Genomic DNA, 24,772 nt, shown 5'->3' on the forward strand with positions numbered 1-24,772 from the left:
TGGTGAGGATTCATTTCGTAACACTTCAACAGCTTCATACGCAACATATCAAAATCTCAATAATGTAATGTTCAAAGAAACCTTTGATGTTAGCGAATGTGTAAGTTTGCTTCAACTATCCAGTCATGTGTTAACGAAAGTATGAAATGTAAATGCTAATTTAAAGTTTCGGAACAAAGATCATTGTTGATGACAAGGATTTTGTACAAGAACCAGCCATTACCCTCTGCAAAACTTGAAACCAGGACACATCCAATATTTTGCTAATAACTAGTTTCGAAAATACGAGACTGCGAATAATCTGTCTTATCGTTTCCGCTTCTCACAGTTTTGAGTTGATTTCGTTCATTGCTTGGTTATGAAGAAGGGAGTGGCGTCTGTAACACAAAGGGGCGTCTCTGTGCTATTCAAACAAAGAAGACATATACTGCAGGTTTGAAAAGATTGACAGGACGATGGCGTAGTGGAAAGCGATTGCTCGTCACGCCTAAGACTCGGGTTCGATTTCCTATAAGGTGAAATGTCTGAAGCCCATTTCTGGTGTACCTTAAGAAAAGCTTGTCCTGATGTTGATGGAACATTAAAAAGTGGGTGAGTGGGTGAGTTATAATTTATTGTCACGTCGGCAATATTCCAGCCATATCGTGACGCTAAACTTTAATTGGTGCACAAAATATTGTAATTTATGGTAAATTATATAAACCTGTCATCCGAGGACATTGATCAGATTTCATCAATGAAACCCATTTACATGAGAACTAACAGTTGTAAAAAGATCCTTAACTGTTTTTACAGTAAAATATATTCCCTGTGGTGAGGAATTCAACACAGTCAAGCAGGATATGCTTGGCTGTTATTCTCGCATCACAAGGGATGCAAAAGGGAGGATCTTCACCTTTTAACAAGCATATCTAGTATGGCCAATACGATATCGTCGCATGATGACCTTTTCAAATCTGGACCGACGACCCCAGTTGGTGCAATGTAGGGCTTTATTACATGTATCTTATTTCAACCTACTTGAGTGTCACAGATTTGTTGAGCGATGCCTTTACAACAAAATCAGCCATTGCGTTCCCTGAAATTCCAACGTGACTGGGTAATCAGCAGAGGACGATGTCGTATTGGCAAGATTAATATATAATTCAATAATGTCTCTTAAAAGTCGATGTTTGCACGAAAGATTTTAAAAATCCCGAAGTCTGATATTGCTTACATTATGTTATTTATTAATATATTTTAAGGCTGGCGTTTTCTTCGACTGAGATCTGGCAGTCGAGAAGATACTTCAGGGTGGAATATTACTAAGAGCGGCGTGAAACTAAATTCGATCACTTTCGCTATAAAAACTCGATCACGTTTATCATTAATAACACGAGAAACGTTATGAGGATACCAGCTGTGTCTCTGCCTCTAACATCCTGTAACATGTGGTGGGCGAGCTGGCTAAGTCCCGAGACTCCTGATCCAACTTTGTGTGCAACGTTTTCAGCGTTGTCAAAACCCTTGTGTACAATACACAACCCTGTGCACTTAAACGTACCCACGAATCTCTTGGAATATTACCAGACTGGTTGCCACACTGACATCTAATGAAAATGTCATATATGCACATATAAATATGTGTGTGTGCGTGTGTGTGTGTGTAGATTCTGCCTGGGAGGATCGCAGACAAGAACATATGAACATTATTAAACAAACTTTCAGTAAACAGGTGTTGCGATTACAATAGCGTCGTTGAATTGCCACAATGTTTACGCGTTCATTAAATAATCTTTCCACTTTCAGATGAGCAATGCTTCCACTTCAACGACTGACTCCACTTCAACGACTACTACGACTACTGCCGCAACAACTACCCGTACGTTCTCATCTATTAACACTTTTTTGTATTAACAGTGGCAGTGTCACAGAAACATGGCAGAACAAGTAACTCCTCTACATGTAATTAAACAGCATAATATTCCAGCATAAAATTGTCACTTAAGAATTGACTGCGTAGTTTGTTCGGCTATTTTAGGTATGAGTAAAAGCAATATGCAAGTTGTATAAATTCAACAATAAAAACTTATTATTTGTTGAAACGACACAAGTACATAATCTATTTACACAATGAAAATGATTGTTTACTGTGAGAGAGACTGTAACAAAACGGAATTAATATACCAAAGAGAGGTGGTTTACAAATGATAGTGACCGCCATATTCGAATATTTTTTTCCTGAAAATGTGAGACAAGGTGGTAAGAATACGGGGAAAGTAAGAAATGGAACCCGAAAATGTAACATTTGTCGCAATTATGCAGGCAAAAATAAGCAGGATAGTGATCCTTCATGGATCTATGCATGATCTACTGTAGTCTTTATAGGAAATGGGCTGGACAAATAAAACGCATAGATTTTGTGAAAAAACGTCAAATGCATGTGAATAGAAAGGAAATTCCCTCTACTTATAGTCGGAGATTCTCCGTCTTCTGTAGAGGTGTCTGTAGTCCGCTGCGGTGGTCGTGACATAGAATTTGAAATGATCCAAAATGTCAACAAAACAACAAAGTGTTGACTTTTATCCTCAAGATACTGTAGCATTGTTTGTCAGTTACTTTTTATTTATAGGTATCGTATATGCGTAGGAAAGTAATGTATTCAATTTATAGTCATAGATACATAATTATGTAGATTAATGTATGTATTTGATCAATATCGGCACACCTGGTCACTTGCACCCATTTACAGGGATTCAACAAACTGTTACATCTGCCACAAACGGTCATCACGACTGTTCGCCTATCCTAAAAAGTATTGACATCAGTGTGCTTCCATGTCATGAGATGTTCTTACCAACCAGTAGGGTTGTCTTTAAAAAGTAACACAAAAACATGAATTTCACCATTTTAGTATTGCTTGTATGTTAAATGGTGTCATCACTGTAACTATTAAGCGAAATAATATATTATATATTATATAATAATATATTCATATTGATGGATATTCATAGAGTAATGGCATGGAGAAAAAGAAGTTACGAGAAAAAGACGTTTGTTATACGTAACTTCATTCATTCACAATCAACCGCTAAATATTAAGAGATAAAATATATTTATAAGCAAGAATGGTAGGCATTTGTGTGAGTTTTATTTTGTCCGCAAAGTAAATTGTCAGTCCGTGTTTAAACATTTGTAACTGAGGACATATGATAAGGAGACATACCGAGGGTGCGTCAAGTATATCTTTCTTTTACATTACACGATCCTACGGCTTGCTGAAAATCAACGTTTAGGGACTTACAAGAGGTTTTCATATTCTCTCTTGAGACATAATTACATCAGGGCAACACTCTTGACATACCGTACTCGGCGTTAATTCGTCGCCTCATGTCAACACAAACAAGATATTGGCGCTACTTCTTCAGACTCGATGCCAACTTGTTGTATGGGCAGTTCGGAACATTCACTCGTACAGACAAGCCAGTGGCAGATCCACAGGCAACCGCTGGCGGGGCTAATGCCCGACATAGTTGAGTTTTGACCACATTTGGCGTCCTGTGCACACGGCTTGGACTCAAGTATTGTTCACAAATGAGTCCAGTTACAGTTTCCGTGACGTTAGGGTCTGTAATGGTAAGTGTAATGGTATGGGATTTTATCAACTCATGGAAGAACATATCTCAATCGAGAAAATGGTAAGTCCCATTTGCAAATGCAGGCGTCTCACAACACACCCATATAACGTCTGCACATGTTGCACGTGTTGAAAGAGATGTTTTGAGGCATCATTCAATCCAAAACAGGAGGGGGACAGGATCAGAAAGAAAAATATGCAAACCTCTTCGCGAATATTAACTTACTACATATGTAAAGTTTATGCTACATCTAAGCAATAATGATTTTTTCGCGTGCAAGTAAAAACAGAAAAGCACGTGGCATTGATCGTTACCAAAAGGCAAACGCGTTAAATTTTGTCATTCTATTTTGACTGGAAAAGTGGAAATCACCCTGCCACGACTGAGTGCCGAAACATCGCCATAGGCCGACTTGAAGCTGGGGAGTTGCTGTCTACAGTTGCTCGACGTTTCGACTTTCATCGGCGCACCATTGTTTCACATTTGGGATCGTTTCCCGCCGACCAAATCCGCCCAAGATTGCCCGAGAAGCGGATGTACAAGAATTATCGCGCAAGCCTAGGACCGCTACATCCGGGTTGCTTACTTGCGCCAGCGTCTTGTCACAGCCGTGGAGACTGCACAACGGACCCCTGGTTTGAGAAAAATTCCGACCAATCATGAGCATGAACGAAATCCCTGCATGTCACATGCCTCCGATGACCTGACAGAAGGAGTTGTTCCAGCATGACAACGCTACTTCACATACAGCACGCGTCAGGGTCCGCTGCTTTGGCAATTCTAGTCTAGTCAGCTGCCTTCTCGATCATCAGATCTAAGCCCGATAGAACACCTATGGGATGAACTCGACTGTCGTTATCATCCAAACCCGCCTCAGACACAACTGACCACCGCATTGCAGGAAGGGTGATCAATCTGTGCCGAGGCGGTGCCGAGTAGAAATTACTGCCAGTGTGGTCATTCAAAGTACTGACTTTGACGCCCATCATGTGAAATTGCATGAAATACTTGTTCTTAACTAACGCAACACATGCTTCTGACTATGGCTTATGCTGTTCTCAAAGGTGCATCTTCACATGTGATTAGATAAGACTCTGTTTATTGGTTAAGATATTTTTAACAGTCAATAACAACTCTGTATTAGAATCATCTTCTTTCATGATATATTGGTATAATGGTGCGAGAGCTGACTAAGGCGCCGATAGTAAGCGAAAGGTGTCGGTCTCGATTCCCACTTGTGACCGGGTGTAAAAAAGAAAACCTTGGGACTAACTTGCAGGCTCTGTCGGTGTTGTTGCGTGGATATATACGCAATATAAATATCCCACAACACTAATAATGATACATACCCTCTACATATATACTTTACATACATACCCTCTTCTTACCCTGTATTGTGCAAACCCTTGAGCTACAGCGAAGCGATTCGTGACTGTATTGTCTTATTTGTCTTTTGTTCTAATTCCATGGCCAGTCTGTGCAGGCCTCTCCATCACGGGATATGTCTGGAATGAAATATTAAAAAGCCTAAACTTTGATTTGTTCTGCTTATATTTTTAAATTGGTGGACACTGGCATCCTCCTCCTCAGTTGTGGTTTCCATAACACCCCATCCTCGCTTGCATCACCGCCAATAGTGGTAACAACAAGAATTATCGACAACGTTTCTTTTATTGTTACACAACCCCTTCCTCCTCATGATAACGTGTACACATGCGTGGTTTTGTCAGTAGTGGGAAATGAGGGACTAGAGAATAAGCAAAGTATTCTTGAATTTCACAAAGGCTATCTTGATATTCATGACTAGTCCATAACATGATTTATATATGGTATTGTATTCATATGTTCCGTTTCAGAAGTGGAATATGGAGCTAACTGTGATGGCATGCGACAGTGTAGAACCACCAACGCAATTTGTTCTGAAACCAGAAAATTGTGTGAATGCGCTGACACTTATTACTACAACACAACCATTGACTCTTGCAATCAGAGTAATGTTTCACACCTTAGTGTTTCACCTCGTCAAACTAGACTTGATAGCATACACGTCTAGTGAATTGCCCACCTCTGGTAACCTAGCTTGCCACCTTGCTTGTCACCTTCTATGTACGAAGAGTATTTCTTTTATCAGCTTTACCTACATGCACTTTAGATATTTTAGTATGCTACATGTTAAATGCAGATAAATGTTCTCTTGACAAATTTGCCTTTGCATTCGAAATAACAATTAAGGGTATTTAATCGCTTATTGAAATGATTATTGTTTTCTAAAGCGACCTGTAAAGTGCATATTCAAGCAAAATGAACACAAAACGGTACCACAACGGTAAACTGCCTTGTATTGTAGAAACCCCATGTCACGTTTTTGGTGAATGAAGGACAAGTGAATACTTGAATTGCACACGGGATGTATTTATTAGAAACATATATATATATATACTGAACATCATTGAAAACGCACCACCTGTAAATTTTGAAATAAGGCAATAGAATCTTTTGGAAATGGAAAATTAATGGTGGGAATTTTGATAATAACACACTAGATAGTAAATAACGCTCTACAGTAAAAAACGGATCGTTCGAACACATCATCGAACACATCACATGAAAACAACAAAATTCATGCACATCACACACGAAGGGCACAAATTGCATGCAGAAAGCATGCTGTTCAGGGGTATAAATGACCTTCGGCACAAAACCGTTCTCATTTTCGCAGTACTTTCGTAAGTAAAGTTTTTTCGCCATGCCAAGATTGTCACCAGAGGAACGAGAACAGGCCTTGGGTATGTTGCAGGTCGGCGCTTCAAGCAGAAACATTGCACGACGATTTGGGTGTCATCATTCGACCATTCTGAGGCTTGCTAACAGATACCAACAAACAGGAACCAGCAGGGACCGGCAACGCCCAGGTCAGGCACGTGTTACCGCCCCTCGTCAAGATCGAGACATTGTACGGCGCCATATTCGGGATCGAACCTTGCCCGCTGCCAGAACCGCCAACGCTGTCCAGGGTCGACGTGGTTTGATCAGCGCTTCCACCGTCCGACGCCGTCTCCGTGCGGCAGGGTTACGTTGTCGACGCCCTTACGTTGGACCCATCCTAACTGACGCCGACAATGGGCTGAACAGCATCGTGTGTGGTTGTTACGACGTTGGCATGGTGTGGTGTTCTCCGACGAGTCGCGTTTTCACTTGCGAAATGCTGACGGGCGTCTACGGGTATGGCGTCGACGGGGTGAACGTTATCATCAGGATTGTGTTGTGCAAACCGATCGGTGGGGTGGAGGCAGCATTATGGTGTGGGGGGGGGGATAAGTTATCACCACAGAACCGCTCTGATTGTTTGTCGTGGCAGAGTGAATGCCGTTTACTACCGTGACAACATTCTTCAGAACAACGTCGTTCCCTTCTTTCACCAGCATCAAGAGCTGCACACATTTCAACATGACAATGCACGAGCCCACACTGCACGTGTTTCGATACAGTATCTGGCTAACAACAACATTCCTCTACTTCATTGGCCTGCATTGTCACCAGATTTGTCACCCATCGAACACTTGTGGGATTACATCGGCCAACGCCTCGCACGTCGTCCGCAGATCAACAACCTTGGGGAACTCGACAATGCCTTGCAGCAAGAGTGGAATGCAGTGCCTCAGGACTTTATTCAGAGACTTATCCGTTCAATGAGGAGACGTTGCACAGCTTGTGTTGCTGCTAACGGGGGTCATACACGCTACTGACTTTCCATTTTGACCCCATCTTTATTTCATTGTCAGCTGCATTAAATCTTCACTGTTTTGCTTGATTGTTTTTAGCTTCTTTTCTTTATCAAACATTGGTCTATACAAATTTACATAGATTGTTCACTTCTGCTCTTAGAAATCCACAATTTTAGGGGTGGTGCGTTTTCAATGATGTTCAGTATATATATATATATATATATATATATATATATATATATATATGAACCATTGTTTATGCGATTGATATTGAGAGGTGCTTCTTTCGTATCTCGTAATTCCATAATGTAGGCAGATGTCACTCCAGAAATATTGCTAGTCAGATAGATCTAGTTATTTAGTACTCTCAAATGAGTTAAGTTGGCTTAAGTCAACAACTAACCCTTGATTTTCGTGCGCACTTTTAAGTAATAACCGAATTCTTGTGTATCGTTGTTTTGGTGGATTAATGTTTGTGTTTTAAGTATTGCTTTTCAGACATTTGTCTCGGGGAAACTCTGTTTACATGATATGCTAAACTTTCCAGTTTATATCTTAAAAGTAATCACTAGAGATACTGAATGTCTTTAAAGACATCATTTCTTACGTCTCTCTTCAACTCGGCAATGTATCAATCATAGTGTGAGCAACACATGGAGCTCAGTTAACACGCACTGTTTAAGTACATCAGGCTGTCCTGATATTCATGATGATGCAAACCATCATTTATATAGCACTGTAAATACATGTTCAATTTCAGAAGTGGTTTACGGAGCTCACTGTTTTAACAGTACACAGTGTAACACCAGCAATGCAATTTGTACTGGAAACGGCATGTGTGGATGCGCTGACACTAACTACTACAACACAACCAGTGATGCCTGCGCTCAGAGTAATGTTTCTGACGTTTGTGTTTAACCTCCTCAAACTATACTTCATAGTAGACACGTCTAGTGAATTGCCCATCTCTGGTTACCTTGCTTGCCACCTTGTTTTTTTACGACGTGTGTTTCTCTTTATCAGAGGTAGCGCCTAGCACTTTATCCTTCTTAACACGCCTCATAGTAAATGCACATAAATGTTATGTTAGTCTTTAATACGTTCAAAGTATATCATGTGAATGTCAACAAAGGGTATTCAATGGTCCATTGAAATGTTCATTTTTCAAAGCGACCATAATGTTTTTCAAGTGAACTGTATACTCAAACAAACAGAACGACTAATAACGCAATGGTACATACTGATGGATAATGGGGGCATAGTTACTTCTGTCGTCTTGAAAAAAAAATGCATGGTACAAGATCTTGATTTGATGCTAATTTAGTTTGGGCAGTTTTCTATGAACATTTGCAGCAAACTCCTCCATACTGTTTACCAAAATCTGGACCAGCCCATCCTCGCTTTATTAAAGCCACTAGTGGTCACAACCTGTATGGACAACTAACCACTATTTTTCTTTCCATTGTAGGAACTGTATACGTTTACCTAGTCCCTATCTATACACCTGCACTCAGAGTAATGTTTCCGACCTTAATATTTAACTTCCTCAAACTAGACACACGTTCTACTTCCACTGAATCGCCCATCTCATGTCACCTTGTTTACCACCTTGTTTCTTTCTTCTATTACTATTCCATGCACTTTATCCTTCTTGGCATACCACATAATATATGCAGATGTATGCTGTATTATTAGATTTGCCTTTACTACCGGAACAAGTCTTGACCAACTGTCTTTTGCATAGCTGCTGTACTGCAATGGCCACTTTCTCTAGGCCTGTCCTTCACAAGACATAAGAGATAAGAAATGAACTGGAACTCTGCAATGGCTTACAGCATGATCAGAAAGAGTCGCTAACTTTAGTTTAGTTGGGCAATCGTTGGCGAACATTTGCAGCGTTATCCTATTTTGCATTTTTCCATCACCCGAAACATCCATTCTTCCTGTATCATGGCCCATATTGGTCAGAACCGAAAAGGTCAACACTAGTTTTTTTCTTAAACCGCCCTTTCCATCTTAATACCAAGTATGTGATTTTGTTAATCATTTTGCTATGATGAATGTTTAGGTGAACAAGGGACAAGTGCATAACCAGTATATACTTGATTTGCACACTAAATATCCCCATTGTAATTAGATGTACATGAACTATTGTTTATGGAGTTGATCGTGAGTGGTACTCCTTTCCTATCTAGTAGGAGCGTTGTGCAGGTAGATTTCACTCCAGATGTCACGTCAGTCATGACAGATAGTAGTTATTCATTGCCTTCACATGTGTTTAGTTAGGATAGAACAGCAACTAACCGATGCCTTCCATTCTAGAAACTACATACATTTACCTCACCACTGAATTTGAGAATTATTGTGTATTGTGCTTTGGGGGTTATTGTTTTGGGTTTTTCGCTTTTCAGATATTTGTCTCGAGAGTCTTATGTACACAATATATATTACCTTTTCCAGTAATGACTCGTAGTTCATTTAGAACAACCTTAAAGCGTGTGCACATATTTTTCTCTGTGAGTTGAAGGGTAAATTCAGCTCAGCAACATATCAACCATAGTGTCAACAACAAACGAAGCTCAGGGAACACGTACTGTTAAGTACGTCAGGCTGTCATGACAGTCATCAGAATGCAAACCATGATCTATAAAGTGTTGTATTTAGATGTTCAGTTTCAGAGGTGGCTTACAGAGGCCTCTGTATTAAGAACGTCAGGTGAATTACCAACCTCTTGTACTTGTGTACACCTGTTGTACTGCAATAGCCATTTTCTGCAGCCCTCTCACCATAAGATATATCGGGAATGAAATGTTATTACATATACAGCATAATCAGAAATAGTCGGTAATGCTATTTCTGTGTGAGCAATCTGTGACATATATTTGCACTATCATCCTCTATACTATTTTTCAATATCTGAACCGCACCATCCTCGCTTTTATCAACACGAATAGTTGTTATGTACAACGTTAATGTCTTTATCGTGATACCACGTTCATGTGTGAGATGTTGTCAAAGATTTGTTATGATGAAAGCTTTAGAAAATATGGGACTAGTGAATCACCAAAGTATACTCGAATGGCACCCCGAATGCCTCTGTTGCAACTAAATGTACATGAGCAATTGTCTATGCAGTTAATAGTGAAGAGTATTTCTTTGGCATGTAGTAAGAGTATGATCCAGATAGATTTGACTCCAGATGTTCCGTCAGTCACCATAGATTCTCGGTGTTCAATAACTTCAAACGATTTTAGTTAGCTAAATAGAACGACTAACCCATGTTGTCGTTCGATTAGATAAACTGCGTACGTTTATCTAATCACCGAATTTGTAGAATTCGTGTGCATTGTGTTTTGATGATTAATGTTTGTGTTTAGGTATCACATTGCAGACATTTGTCTCTAGAAACCCTATTTACAGAATATACTACACTTACCATTTTATCCTTTAAAAGTAATGGCTTATTATTTGGAATGACTTTAAAGCCTATGCAGTTAGTTCTCTCTGTGAGTTGAAAGGTAACGTCAACTCAGCAACATATGATACAGTGTCAGCAACAAAGGGAGCTCAGAGACATCAAACTGTCAACTCCATCAAGCTATCATGCCATTCATCAGACTGCAAAGCTTGATCTATAAAGTATTGCATTCACATATTCAATTTCAGAAGTAGTTTACGGAGTTATCTGAATTACGTACGTGAGGCTGTCGTGATATGCATAACCAATACAAAGCATGAAGTATATTGAATTGTTTCCACATATTTAATTTCAGAAGTGGTTTACGGAGGTAACTGTGATGACAGTACTCAGTGTGTTACCACAAATGCAAGTTGTAATGGATCCACCATATGTGCATGTGATGACACTCACTACCACGACGCAACCAACGACACCTGCACTCAGAGTAATGTTTCAGACCTTACTGTTTAGCCTCCTTAAACTAGGATTTCAAAACAGCTGTCTTCCAGTTCCAGTGCCATTCCCGTCTCTGGTCACCTTGCTTACCACCCAGCTCGCATAGAGGATACTCCTTCTATCACTAGTAGCGCCATGCACGTTATCCGTCTCTGCGTCGCACATAGTAAATACATATAAATGTTCTGTTATTAGACCTGCCCGTACTACGTTTAAAATATGGCATTCAAAATGGCATTCAAAATCTCTAACTGTGATATTCTAGTTCTTTTACTGTCCTTCGCAGGCAGAATTTTAAGATTTGTATTTTATTGATTATTTGAATATGACCCTTTTAAGTCACGATATGACTGAAATATTGCCAAAGTGACTGTACACTTTAACTCACTCACCCTTCTTGGCAAATGTTCATTCAGTACCTCGTGTAACACAAACCGTTCTTTTGATTTTATCATTCACTACAACGAAGCGATGCTTCACTGTTTTGCTAATAGTCGTTTGTACAAGTGTTGTACAGCCATGGTTAGTTTAAGCGGGCATCTCCCGACGGAAATATCTGGAATTAAATGTTCTTACGCGTACAGCGCGATAACAAAAATCCGTAACGCTAATTCAGTTGGGGCAGTCTTTGGTATACTTATGCCTCAGCATCCCCAATGCATTTGGCCATCATTAATGCAGTTTTTCATCTTGATATCAAGTACACGTATGGGGTTCTGTCAATGATTTGTTATGATGAACATTTTAGTACATAAGGAATTAAAGAATAACCAAATTACACTTGAACTGCCCTTTGAATGACTATTGCATATATATGAATAATGTTTATGCAGTCAGTAGTCAATGGTACTTCTTTGGTAATTAGGTATATATCTATCTGTGTAAAAAACATTTCGGTATGTCCGTAATCATACATAATAGTTCGTGGATGCTTAGATACCTTTTAGTTACCTTACCGCAACAACTAATGTGTGTTTTCGTTCCCTTTCAGGAACTGTATACCTAATCATCAAACTGGAGTATTTACTTTACATTCTGTTTTCAGGATTAATGTTTGGATTTTCTGCATTTCAGACATCCTAGTCAGAAAACTGTATTTACTGAAGATACAATATTTTAAAATTATATTCTAAAAGTAATGACTAGATACTTAGAATGATTTTAAAGCCTATTAGCTCTCTCTGTTAAATGAAAGAAAAAGTGACCTCGACTACATGTTAGCCCTAGGTTGAGCAGCAAACACGAAGGGAATATATACAGTGAAGTACATCAATCTGTCAGAATGTGTATAACAAATACAAAAAATGAAGTATATTGAGTTGTATGGACATATTTAATATCAGAAGTGGTTTACGGAGGTACCTGTGACAACACTACACAGTGTTTTACCACAAATGCAATTTGCAATGTATCCAGCATATGTGCATGTGATGGCACTCACTACCATGACGCAACCAACGACACCTGCACTCAGAGTAATGTTTCAGACGTTTTTAGCCTCCTCAAATTTGATAATATCTGTGTTCCAGTTCCCTTGAATTTCTCGTCTCTGATCACCTTGCTTACCACCTTGCTTGTACGAAGACTATTTTTTCTATCTGCGGTAGCCCCAGGCACTTTATCCTTTATCGGTGGATTTCGGAGTTGAAGTGAAAACCTTACACAGTGTACTAACAACAATTCAATATGTAATGGATTCGGCTTATGTGTATCTTCTGGCACTCACTACAAAATAGAAAGAGCGTCAGACAGAGCGTTCGTAAGGTTAACATACCTGAATAAAAGCTTAGAAAACTTTATGATTGACTTGCGGAGAATAATTATCTGATGGAATCTACTGCTTTGACCTCTACAACACAGTCTTGTTTAGGATGGACAGTTGTCAGGCCTTCGTGTGTGCTTGTGACAAGTGTTACAGTTCGATGGTGATTCATAAACATATGATCACGATATTGTCACTCATTATGCCTTTAGCATCGGTTTCCTACAGATGTCGATAGCATTAGCTTTTATATAGAATCAGTCGGGTCTAACATGTCACTGAACATGTTAAATGCTGTTTACAACTGGTTTCAATAGACGTCGACTTACTTGCGTCAAAGGATTCATAACAAATGGATAATTACAAATGTGCATCGCATAGAAGGGAGAAAATACGGGCATTATATTATATAGTAAATTTGTTGAAAACGATGAGAAGCTTAGAATTCAAATGGTGGTATTTCTACACTCTTCATTTATTAGAAATAGTCTATTTTCAAGTGATATGCACAACACATATAATGACATAGTGTTGCTATTTGAATTCAAGTGAGATGACACCTCGATATTGATGAAAGGTTACATGAGTTGTTTTTTATTTCGGTACGATGGTGTGGGCTGTCAGCCCTGTGTACAACATGCACCATAAACAGTAACACATATTCTGACAAAGTACTTATACAAGTGCTTCAAGGCGGATATTTAAAGCATGGAAGATATAGCAGCCCATATACAATTATATAAAACTTCACAAGGCTCTTCTACAAGTGGTGTAAGGCGAAATTTGAGGCATGCATACGGAAGGTTTAACATGAATTAACTCGCCAACATGCCATACCTACGTTCTTATTGTCTTCGATGTTCTGTACCTGCCGAACTATTATTCCCATCCAAATGACTTAAAGCTTGCATCCTGTACCAACCCTCTTCTTGAACCATTCTTCCATCTTACAAGATACATGTGTGTTGAATGTGCGTGTGTGTTTGGGTTTGGGTTTGTCTACTTGTACCTACCTCTATAAATATCTCTTCATTGTTTATACCATACACTGGTTCTCTAAAACTGAAATAGAGCATGTCATCAGATATGTGAAAACTACATATACATTTGATTTTACATATACAGCTGAATTTGGTATCACATATCAATAGGGAGATGAGCTGATTTTTTCCTTACAGGTTTTGATTACTCAGCAAGTAGCACTATTTGAAAAAAATATGTTTGTTACAAAACGTGAAACGTTGCCAAAAGTAAATACATACTGTAAAATATTAGAATTATCGCAAGGTTATGGCGCATGGAAAATATATAGAAATCTCGTTTATGATAATTTGAATTTCTGTGTTCTGTATTATTTGTGTCATGGATTTTTGCAGACAGTTCATAATTGAATGTGCTGAATGCAACTGGACATTTCAGAACAAGCATTCGGCGATGTATGTACTGATACATCCCAGTGTAACACGACCTCAGACACCAACATTGACTGTATACCGGCTGGATCAGACAAGAAGTGTCTCTGTAAGGATGGATGGTATAGGCCTAATAAAAGCCCACAATCTTGCGTTGAAAGTAAGTGTTAAGTATTAGTTCTTCCGTAACATTGAATTTCTCCGTCAACGAAACTTAGGGAAGTACACTCAGATCTCAGGTTTATATCATATATTCAATTAGGTTCATAGACGTTAATATAAAATTATTTTTATCGGTTTTGAGTGTGCTGATTTTCTCCATACTTTTCCACCTCGAAACATGTTACTAGAACGTCGGTTTTGTCGCTTTTCGGTCCTTCATTATGCCAAGCTATAAGTTGTGAAAGAACTCTTAAATTTCCTAAAATAATGTACATACAGTTGTGATGGTAAAACACAAAATGAATGAGCAAAGATACAGGAATTGCATCCGAAATAAACGACATGGCGTAAATGGGTTCGTGCCCAAAAGTTTTCCTTTTTCATAAAAAGGTGACCTTTGATACTTTGCATGCAACGTGACATTTACTTTGATTGGCAAATATGTGTGTTTGATAAGTCAATAGACGTTGTCATTCATCACACTGTTGTACATTCAATGCAGTTACACATGCACATGTGCCACACTGATGTTACGCCATGAAGATTTCGTTTCTGTTAGAAGGGGCACAACATGTCCTTGTCATTTAAGTGACTGGGTTGATGTAAAATTCCATCGGCTGCATATAAGCTATTCCGTTACTATAAGATGTATACATTTATCGTAAACAGTATAAAACAAAGTGCAGCAAAACGTCTAGATTTTCACAGAAATCGTTCTAAACTTACTGTGTAACTAGGCTAGAGATCATGAGTCGCCAATGTTAAGTCTCCATACCAGGGAATGTGGGAGGAACACAGTACCTCTACTGCCTGCTTAGTACCCCAGTCGCATCTACCTGAACGTCTTTCCCAAATCAGACCTGTTCTCAATAACCTCCCTTCACGAGAGCACCGTTTATTAATGGCAATTGCACAAGTAAAGCAAACGCCAATTTTCAATGTGTTAACATTTCTTGGTAATTAGATTGATCAATAATATTAATGCATAAAGACTTCATTTGCAATATGTTATAACTGAGGTACAAGTGGTGATAGTTTGACTAGTGAAGTGTTGTTAATTACATCCACACAAGAGTATGTAATATCATGAGTCACTCGGTTTACCAAGACATCCATCTGAATGTGTCTATATTCAGATATACTACTAATCAAACCAAGGTGTATCACTTTCCGAAGACACACATTTCTAATCCTTTATAACCAATAAACCCTTTGAGGACAATTATTGAAGATGCTAGTTGGCTTTCACTTATCAATGTAATCGTGAATATTTTCAGCAAGCGAACTAAAACCAACCATCAACGACCCACCAAATGTAGGAACAGGTAATATTGATACCAACTGGACTCACCCAGATGTCACTGGAGGGTACACACCCAGTTATTCAGTAACGTGGACTCCAGGAACTCAAGGGTCTCCAGCATCTGTTACTGCAAACCAGAAGAGCTACAACATCACGTCTCTGTCTCCAAGAACAACATATACTGTCACAGTTGGACTTATCATCACACTGCACGGCAGGAGTCAAACGATTACCTCAGACCCAAAGACATTTACAACAAGTACTAAGTTTGATGCATTTCTGTCGTACAGTCATGAGTTTTATCCCACCAAAACATAGCATTTTGTATTCACAACCTGTCAGTTAATTAGTCATTTCTTGAATTCTTAATACATGTAGTTGTCGGGAAACATCGCTTCTCCTCCAATTTGACCATTTATCATAACTCAGTATGAATTCTGGCAGTTCATAGGGGGTCAGCAAGTGCTGAGGCACAGTTGACGTTATCAGGTGATTATGCATGTACAGCACCGATGGTGCTTTCTGTTATCGCTAGTATTTGTCGTATGCTTGGGCATCATCCAGCTGCCTGTTGAACATCGATGTGACAAAACTGTGATAGCAATAACGCTTTTGACTCGTGTGAAGTGTGACTCGTAGACATATCAATGAATATATCAGTGCTATAAAGAAAGAGCCAATACTCATAAGAGGAAGTGAAATAGTAGCAGTTTCCTGTGTGAGTGAGATTTTAGGTCTCTCAGAAATGTTCCAGCAATATTAGCACAAACAACTGTCCAGAAAAGGGTCTCACACATTGTACCCATGTGAGGAATCGATGGAGGGTAATCTTCTTGATGATCGAACGAATTAACCTCAAGGCTACACCTCGCCTGTGACCGTCCTTATATCCCTACTAAACTGTTGTTGTGTCTCAGAGCTGAAGCATGTTTGCTAAAGGATGCCACGTCACTCAATAGCTGTTATATTGGGTTTATGACACTGACGGCTGCAGTATAGCTGTTAGATCGTTTGATTTAGATTAGTGCGAGGCACTTTCAACTATTCTGCAACCCTTTACCATAGATCATTTTGGCACGTCTAATAATTCCATTCGCAGATTCTTGTAAGAGAGGGGCGGTGGGGTAGCCTGGTTCCTAAAACATTCGTTAGATTCCTCTCATGGGTACAATGTGTGATAAGGTGAAGCATGTTTCTGTGTTCCCCGCCGTGATATTACGGGAATATTTCTAAATGCGGGGTAAAACCAAACGCACTCACTTTTGTGAGTTAGGAACTTACTTTATAGCAAATTCGCTGTTGTTCAATCACTGCTGTATTGATATCACTCGTCACTTTCAGAGCAAGTCTTTGGTGGAGAATGTACTGTCCGGACTCAGTGCGACATCTCCGACCAGAACATCGACTGTGTGCAGACTACACTGTCAACAAAGAGCAGATGTTTGTGTACGAATGGGACATACAAACCATTATCAGCATCATCTTGTACGGACAGTAAGTATCTTAATTCGTTTACCTAGATGCAGACATATGGAGAATGCCCTCCGCCTGTGGTAGCGTAATTTATCTAATGTAGTGTTGGTGTAGAAATAGATCAAAGTAAACACTTTTGTGTTTTTGAAGTCGTCTAGTGTATTTTTCACATCATACGAATATCCAGTTTCTATTTGACTGTCAATACTCTTATTTAAAGGGTTAAATTAAGATATGATATATATTGTGAAGTTGATCAATTTACCTGGCTTTCCCAGCTAAGATATTCATTATCTAACTGGGAGAATTCCACCAAAGTGTACCACGCGTCATATATGCAACATCTGTAAGTTATGTAGTGCTCACACCTAGTTAGAGGTTTAGAGCAGATTAAGCACTTTAAGGGTAACTTGATTTTAAAGCTACAAATAACCTTAAGAAAATCAGCGCGATTTTCGAAGGCTTAGACTGGCTTTTCATAAAAGAAAACAATAATGTGATTTTCTGATCTTGTGATCTTGGAGGTCACACTGTATACTGTAATACTACAATATCATGTAACTCAATAACATGTTAATGGTGAGAAACAAATGTGCACCAGTAAGGTGACTTTTCATTTACCCATTCACGTCACAGACAGGGTATATTCAATCTCAACTATTAACTGGGCATAAAATGCAGAAACACAGAGTATTTTGATACCGCATCACTGAGAGTGAGAAATGACACCACGTATTCGGAAAAACTTAATCATATAGCATCGAGCCTTCTTTGACAGAAGGTTGGGAATGACAATGAGCGGACTCCGTATGGAAGGCTGATGAGAGATGTTCATATTTTATGCAATACAATCAATCTTGATTGTTTGCTAAAATCAATCACAATTTGACTTCTAACTTCTTTTCAGCTATTAAATAGGATACAAGTTATCAAATGGAAATATTTATACTACAAATTCCCTGATCTGATCACTATATCTTTCTGTACGGCTTCACACCAATTTAGTCCTATCCGCTGCAGTTTTTATAAAAGTAAATAGGAATGCATGTACATTATTTGGAGGACTTTAAATAACACACTACACCATCTAAAATGCCATAAAGATGTTCCATCATTGTTCCGGCAACCAGTCAAACGTGATTGTCATGTACGAAGCAAGTCTAGTAATCAGTGTTTAGAATAATACTTGTAGGAGTTTAGCTTAACATATTAACATTTGTGTTTCATTTCTACTTAACCTGTATCAGTGATGACATGAATATTGTAAATCTCTCACATGCATTTTTCAGTCTATTTCAAAGCAACAAGTAGTCAAAATTGTAGGGACAGTATTGTCTTGCTGTCACACACACACACACACACACACACACACACACACACACACACACACACACACACACACACACACACACACAACTATTGTCCTCCTGAGACGATAAGTAAGTCACTACAATTCCAGGTCGATTTACATACCTTTAATCGCAGTATATTTGTATTTTTAATATTGGCTTAATATTTTAACAATCGCCAGCAGCAGAAGGGGTGGTGTCAATCTAGCTAGGGTTCATGCAGATAGCGAAAATACTGTAAGTCCCTATGAACCTTAGTATGGTGATCTACTTTCAGTTGTTGATGATCTATAACCTGTTTTGCACTGTATTGTCCAAATAGTGCTATTGGTTTTAACTTTTTTTGCTAGTTTTAATTTAAATTGTTATATTCTAGTTGTTTTACTGTCCTTCGTCGACAGGGTTATGATACACATGTTCCATTTCAATGTGAAATATGTTTTCGTCACCATATGGCTGAAATATTGCCGATCTGACGTTAAATATTAACTAACCCACTCAAACAAAAAGATCCTACATTTCGGGGGAATACCTTAGGTAAGTGCCCAGGTGCAGATGCTTGGAATAGGCCGATCGTGGCTAACCTCGTGAAACAGGCTTTGTCGCATTATATTTGTATTTTTAATATTGGCTTAATATTTTAACAATCGCCAGCAGCAGAAGGGGTGGTGTCAATCTAGCTAGGGTTCATGCAGATAGCGAAAATACTGTAAGTCCCTATGAACCTTAGTATGGTGATCTACTTTCAGTTGTTGATGATCTATAACCTGTTTTGCACTGTATTGTCCAAATAGTGCTATTGGTTTTAACTTTTTTTGCTAGTTTTAATTTAAATTGTTATATTCTAGTTGTTTTACTGTCCTTCGTCGACAGGGCTATGATACACATGTTCCATTTCAATGTGAAATATGTTTTCGTCACCATATGGCTGAAATATTGTCGATCTGACGTTAAATATTAACTAACCCACTCAAACAAAAAGATCCTACATTTCGGGGGAATACCTTAGGTAAGTGCCCAGGTGCAGTTGCTTGGAATAGGCCGATCGTGACTAACCTCGTGAAACAGGCTTTGTCGCATTATATTTGTATTTTTAATATTGGCTTAATATTTTAACAATCGCCAGCAGCAGAAGGGGTGGTGTCAATCTAGCTAGGGTTCATGCAGATAGCGAAAATACTGTAAGTCCCTATGAACCTTAGTATGGTGATCTACTTTCAGTTGTTGATGATCTATAACCTGTTTTGCACTGTATTGTCCAAATAGTGCTATTGGTTTTAACTTTTTTTGCTAGTTTTAATTTAAATTGTTATATTCTAGTTGTTTTACTGTCCTTCGTCGACAGGGCTATGATACACATGTTCCATTTCAATGTGAAATATGTTTTTGTCACCATATGGCTGAAATATTGCCGATCTGACGTTAAATATTAACTAACCCACTCAAACAAAAAGATCCTACATTTCGGGGGAATACCTTAGGTAAGTGCCCAGGTGCAGATGCTTGGAATAGGCCGATCGTGGCTAACCTCGTGAAACAGGCTTTGTCGCATTATATTTGTATTTTTAATATTGGCTTAATATTTTAACAATCGCCAGCAGCAGAAGGGGTGGTGTCAATCTAGCTAGGGTTCATGCAGATAGCGAAAATACTGTAAGTCCCTATGAACCTTAGTATGGTGATCTACTTTCAGTTGTTGATGATCTATAACCTGTTTTGCACTGTATTGTCCAAATAGTGCTATTGGTTTTAACTTTTTTTGCTAGTTTTAATTTAAATTGTTATATTCTAGTTGTTTTACTGTCCTTCGTCGACAGGGCTATGATACACATGTTCCATTTCAATGTGAAATATGTTTTCGTCACCATATGGCTGAAATATTGCCGATCTGACGTTAAATATTAACTAACCCACTCAAACAAAAAGATCCTACATTTCGGGGGAATACCTTAGGTAAATGCCCAGGTGCAGATGCTTGGAATAGGCCGATCGTGGCTAACCTCGTGAAACAGGCTTTGGTCAGCTTGCTTCGGTCACTGGGTTATATGATGCCCACTGAGGTTCATTTGATTCCACTGAACTATGTCACTATACATATTGGCCATCCACACACCCTGGTTTGACTTTGACCTTGGTGTGAATATGCATTTCATGTCATCACCTCAATGGACGACAGATCAGACAAGTTCCATAAAAGCAGAAGATAGGGAAGATTTGGAAATGATAGTTTCAGATTTGTTTAAATTTGTTTTCGTGGCATAATGGGCACGAACATCAATGGGTATAGTGAAGCCAATAGACAACGTGGTTTTGACATCTGATCGCCTGTCGTAACTATTTTTACATCTTGGTTATGAGGTCATGAAGTGAGAGATAAATCAAAGGAATTTTCCTTACTTTACAAATGACGGTGTCAAAAGTATGTTAGAAATGTGCATTGACAAACAACTAATTTTCTCAGTGAAAAAAAACACTACTAAAAGTGAAGCAAACATGGTTACAGAAGTGCCATATTAACTTTTCTGTCATCGATATTCATCGACATTTCCCTCACCAACGTGAGGACATTTGTTGGCGTTTGTCTGCCTTTTGGAAAGGCAGCGATTTGTGCCTTGACAAAGGGCAGACAAACGCCAACATATGTCCGACATCACTGCCGTCATAACACAGGCACTTACCAAACAAGTAAATGAAATCCACCAACCGCTTTTTGCCAAAACCATATTTATCCCGTTTCTTTCACAGTTTCACGAATGCTGCAAAATCCGGAACTGACGGTATCTCACAGACTTATGTCCTGAAGTATATGTCTGTGTGTTATTTAGCTAAAAAATATTGCATGACATTCCATAAACCCCGAAGGTGAACTTCACACTGCAACAAATAAGTAACGAGCATGATCTGCTTGAGCGCCCGCTACTGTAAGGAAGGTTCTGTTCTGTTCTGTTCATGTGGCTGCTGTAACAGGCTGTCCTGCGTGATTTCATTCCAATGTGTACTGAGTCAAAAAAGAAACTTCACAAATGTAATTTTTAAAAATAATGAATATTGTTTCTCTGATGATACATCTATGTATCCGAAATGGGATCGTTATCTTTCGACTCTAGAAAAAACGTTAGCAAAACCCACTCACGCCCATCCATTCGTCGTGCAAATGACGTTATTGCCAAATCAGGTTTTGCACGTGCAGTCGATCACGTGATCTTCGCATCGCCGTTTTCTTCATTTGCACGTATTTCCATTGGCCTCAAAAATTAAAAAAAAAAAAAACAGTTTTAAACCACAGTTCTAACGATACTTTAAATGCCACGATTGTCAAATGTGCATCGTGAACGTGCCTTTGGCTTGCTGCAAGCGGGAAGATCAGTTATTGACGTCGCAAGAGCAATGGGATGCGGCCGTCGTGCTGTGTATGACTTGCGAGGTCGTCTACAATAAACTGGCAACTGTTTAGAGGACGACTGTCCTCACAGACCATTCGAAATCGGTTGCGGGCTGCCAGTCTCCGTTTTCGACGTCCATATCATGACCCATTATTGACGCCGTTCCATCAACGTCAACGTCTGCTGTGAGCCCGATGGACCAAGAGAGACTGGAATCGACTCGTCTTTTCCGATGAATCCAAGTTTACCCTCAGATTCGCGGACGACAGCGTCTCGAGAAGACGTCGTGCATGGTATGCCCAATGTTGTGTACAGGAAGTCGACTGATTCGTGGGCGGATGGTGGATGGTGTTGGGTGCTTTCTTTGGGAACGACCGTTCCCGACTTCTGGTAATCCACAGAAACCTCACAGCTGCTACTTACCGCGACCAGGTGCTCAACTTGTTCCTTTCATGGCGGCTCATGGCCCAGGTCTACAGTTCCAGTATGATAATGCTGATGTTGACACCGATGTTGACACGAAATTTCCTTCAAAACGCTGGAATCAACGTCTTGGACTGGCCATTTATTCTTGTGACTTGACATTCTGAACACCCATCTTTTGGAATGGCGGTGTAGCCTAATGGAACTAATTGTGGCAATGTCAGTGTATCAAGTACATCACACAGATCTCAGGAATGAAATAATAACAATTTAACCATCTTACCATCTCTTGTTCTTTTATGGTGCCCGAAGAAAGAATGTGAAGTTACATTTTTGACTCAGTATAGATGTAGGTGATGACGTTTTATGACCAAAGACGTGTATATGCTCAAAGAACAGCACTTTTAGTGCGCTCATTCATGGATAATCGGCATAAGAGGTAGACATATACAGTTAATCATACACAGGATGACAGAATGTATGTGACATTGCCAGTACAATCTGATAACGGCTTCCACAGATTTGTCTATTCTTGATTGCAATTTCATATGAAAAATGTTTTGAAAGAAATGATACTGAAGTAATAAGTTTAAGACATATCTAAGAGTCTGGAGAGTGATCAGGACATTTTAGAATGTAACGGCGGTTCCAAGTCTTGAAAATAGGGCAGGGAAACCGTTCAGAGTATACATCACTTGAATACATACGTAAATGATTACCATCGTACGTGTTAACAATAATTCTATTGAGTTGCCATCAGTACTTTGTGATAAGAAAGTTTTCCAAACACGTACGCGCCAAACATAGCCAAAAGCTTTCTGAAAAATCAATCAAGCCATTTGTTTAGTGCCAACAACCTGAATGTGATTCTCATAGAATATGATTACTGCAGTATACTCGTTTAAACTGGTGAATAATTTCCCAAGGTAACTTATAGTACTTGTGGGTCGGAAATGTCCAGGGTCTTGTGGATTTCCTTTCCGTATGTAGACAAGGGATTTATATCATTCAATCATTCTTCAAGGAAAATCCCTTTATCAAATATTTTATTCATGGTCTGACACACAAAAGAAAAAAGATTTAATATACATATATTAACAGTGTTTTTTTGCTGGTCGCATGCCTTTCTATAACTTAGCGTCCATATTATGGTGTTCTACCTTCAGTCGTTGGAGATCTATAGCCTATTAAATTTTGTCCTGTCATCTATGATTAAAATGAGTTCAATTTTAGTTCACTCACTCACTCTATAACTTGGTAGTCGTATGGTATATATAATTTCATGTTCACTTATGCCAATGTTCAGAATACCATTACAGTCATTCAAAATTAGTGCTAAGACTAATGGGATCATCGAATGATATGATTTGCCTTTTCAGGATTAAGTTCTTTATGCATTCAAAAGAAATACAGACAGCGTCAAATCTGCGTCTATATCTTTCTGACGTTACATTTTCCAAAATTGACCGTGCGATGGAGCTTCTATTTTAGCTACTGTTTTCAACATGATTGTTAATTGATTTGATAACATTGATTTGTAAATTATTTTGTTTGTTAAAACTAGTGTTGCCTGATTACACCGCCCCTATGCAAATTTTACACTGGCGTCAGATCCAGGTCTTAGCTCTTTTGCATCCTGGTCTGATTGACGTTGTTTTGCTATGTTGATCACAAATACCCACTGCTGTTGCTGTTTGGTCCATTCATGCACCCTAACGTTGTCTTTGTAAATCCATACTAGATGTATATATGTGTGTGCAGTGCTGAAATACTTTGCTTTTTGTTTGATAAAGGTATGATGATTTTTACTAAACTCGTTCATGTAAGCCACCACCTGCAAATCGTCATGACTTAGTAAATGCATTGATAGTGGAGTAGAAGGCCATTAGAAACAACGTTTTTCGGCGATTGATTAACTCTGTTAGACGTCGTGTTCAAGCATGCATCGATGCATATGGAGGACACACCCGTTACTGACATTGAATTGTGTCTAATAATGACTCCTCTGATCTGATCTGATCTGATCATTTCAACAAGCTCCAATAAGTTTCTTAACTAACTGCAAATTTACAAATCAGACCTTCTTCTGTACATTTCTAATGTCAGTCCCAAATGCTGTACATTTGAATATCCATTGACAAATGAGTGGTTGAAAAATGAATTACATAGCTTGTGACATTTCTTCTTGTTATATTTTCACAGAGACAAATTTGTATTGGTATAGTTTCTTTTGCCCGTCAGTGTATG

The 24,772-nt window shown here is 38.9% G+C and overlaps 1 protein-coding gene across 10 annotated transcripts in view; it reads left to right on the forward strand.

The window, feature by feature from the left end:
* Positions 1–24,772, forward strand: part of LOC137286175 (receptor-type tyrosine-protein phosphatase H-like) — a 298,258-nt gene that overhangs the window by 232,349 nt on the left and 41,137 nt on the right. For 2 of the 10 annotated variants that reach the window (XM_067817864.1, XM_067817865.1), the window contains exons 2-7: positions 1,789–1,861; positions 8,103–8,234; positions 11,116–11,247; positions 14,440–14,592; positions 15,872–16,156; positions 17,239–17,391. The exons of 4 other annotated variants lie outside the window; for them this stretch is intronic. In XM_067817864.1, coding sequence (XP_067673965.1) covers positions 1,789–1,861; positions 8,103–8,234; positions 11,116–11,247; positions 14,440–14,592; positions 15,872–16,156; positions 17,239–17,391 — 928 coding nt within the window. Of the gene's footprint in view, positions 1–1,788; positions 1,862–5,473; positions 5,609–8,102; positions 8,235–11,115; positions 11,248–14,439; positions 14,593–15,871; positions 16,157–17,238; positions 17,392–24,772 lie in introns of all 10 variants that reach the window. 4 more of the 10 variants (XM_067817869.1, XM_067817871.1, XM_067817870.1 and 1 more) reach the window with 4 other exon arrangements.

Source organism: Haliotis asinina, chromosome 6 (genome assembly GCF_037392515.1).
Source record: "Haliotis asinina isolate JCU_RB_2024 chromosome 6, JCU_Hal_asi_v2, whole genome shotgun sequence".
In the NCBI taxonomy this organism is placed as follows: domain Eukaryota; kingdom Metazoa; phylum Mollusca; class Gastropoda; order Lepetellida; family Haliotidae; genus Haliotis; species Haliotis asinina.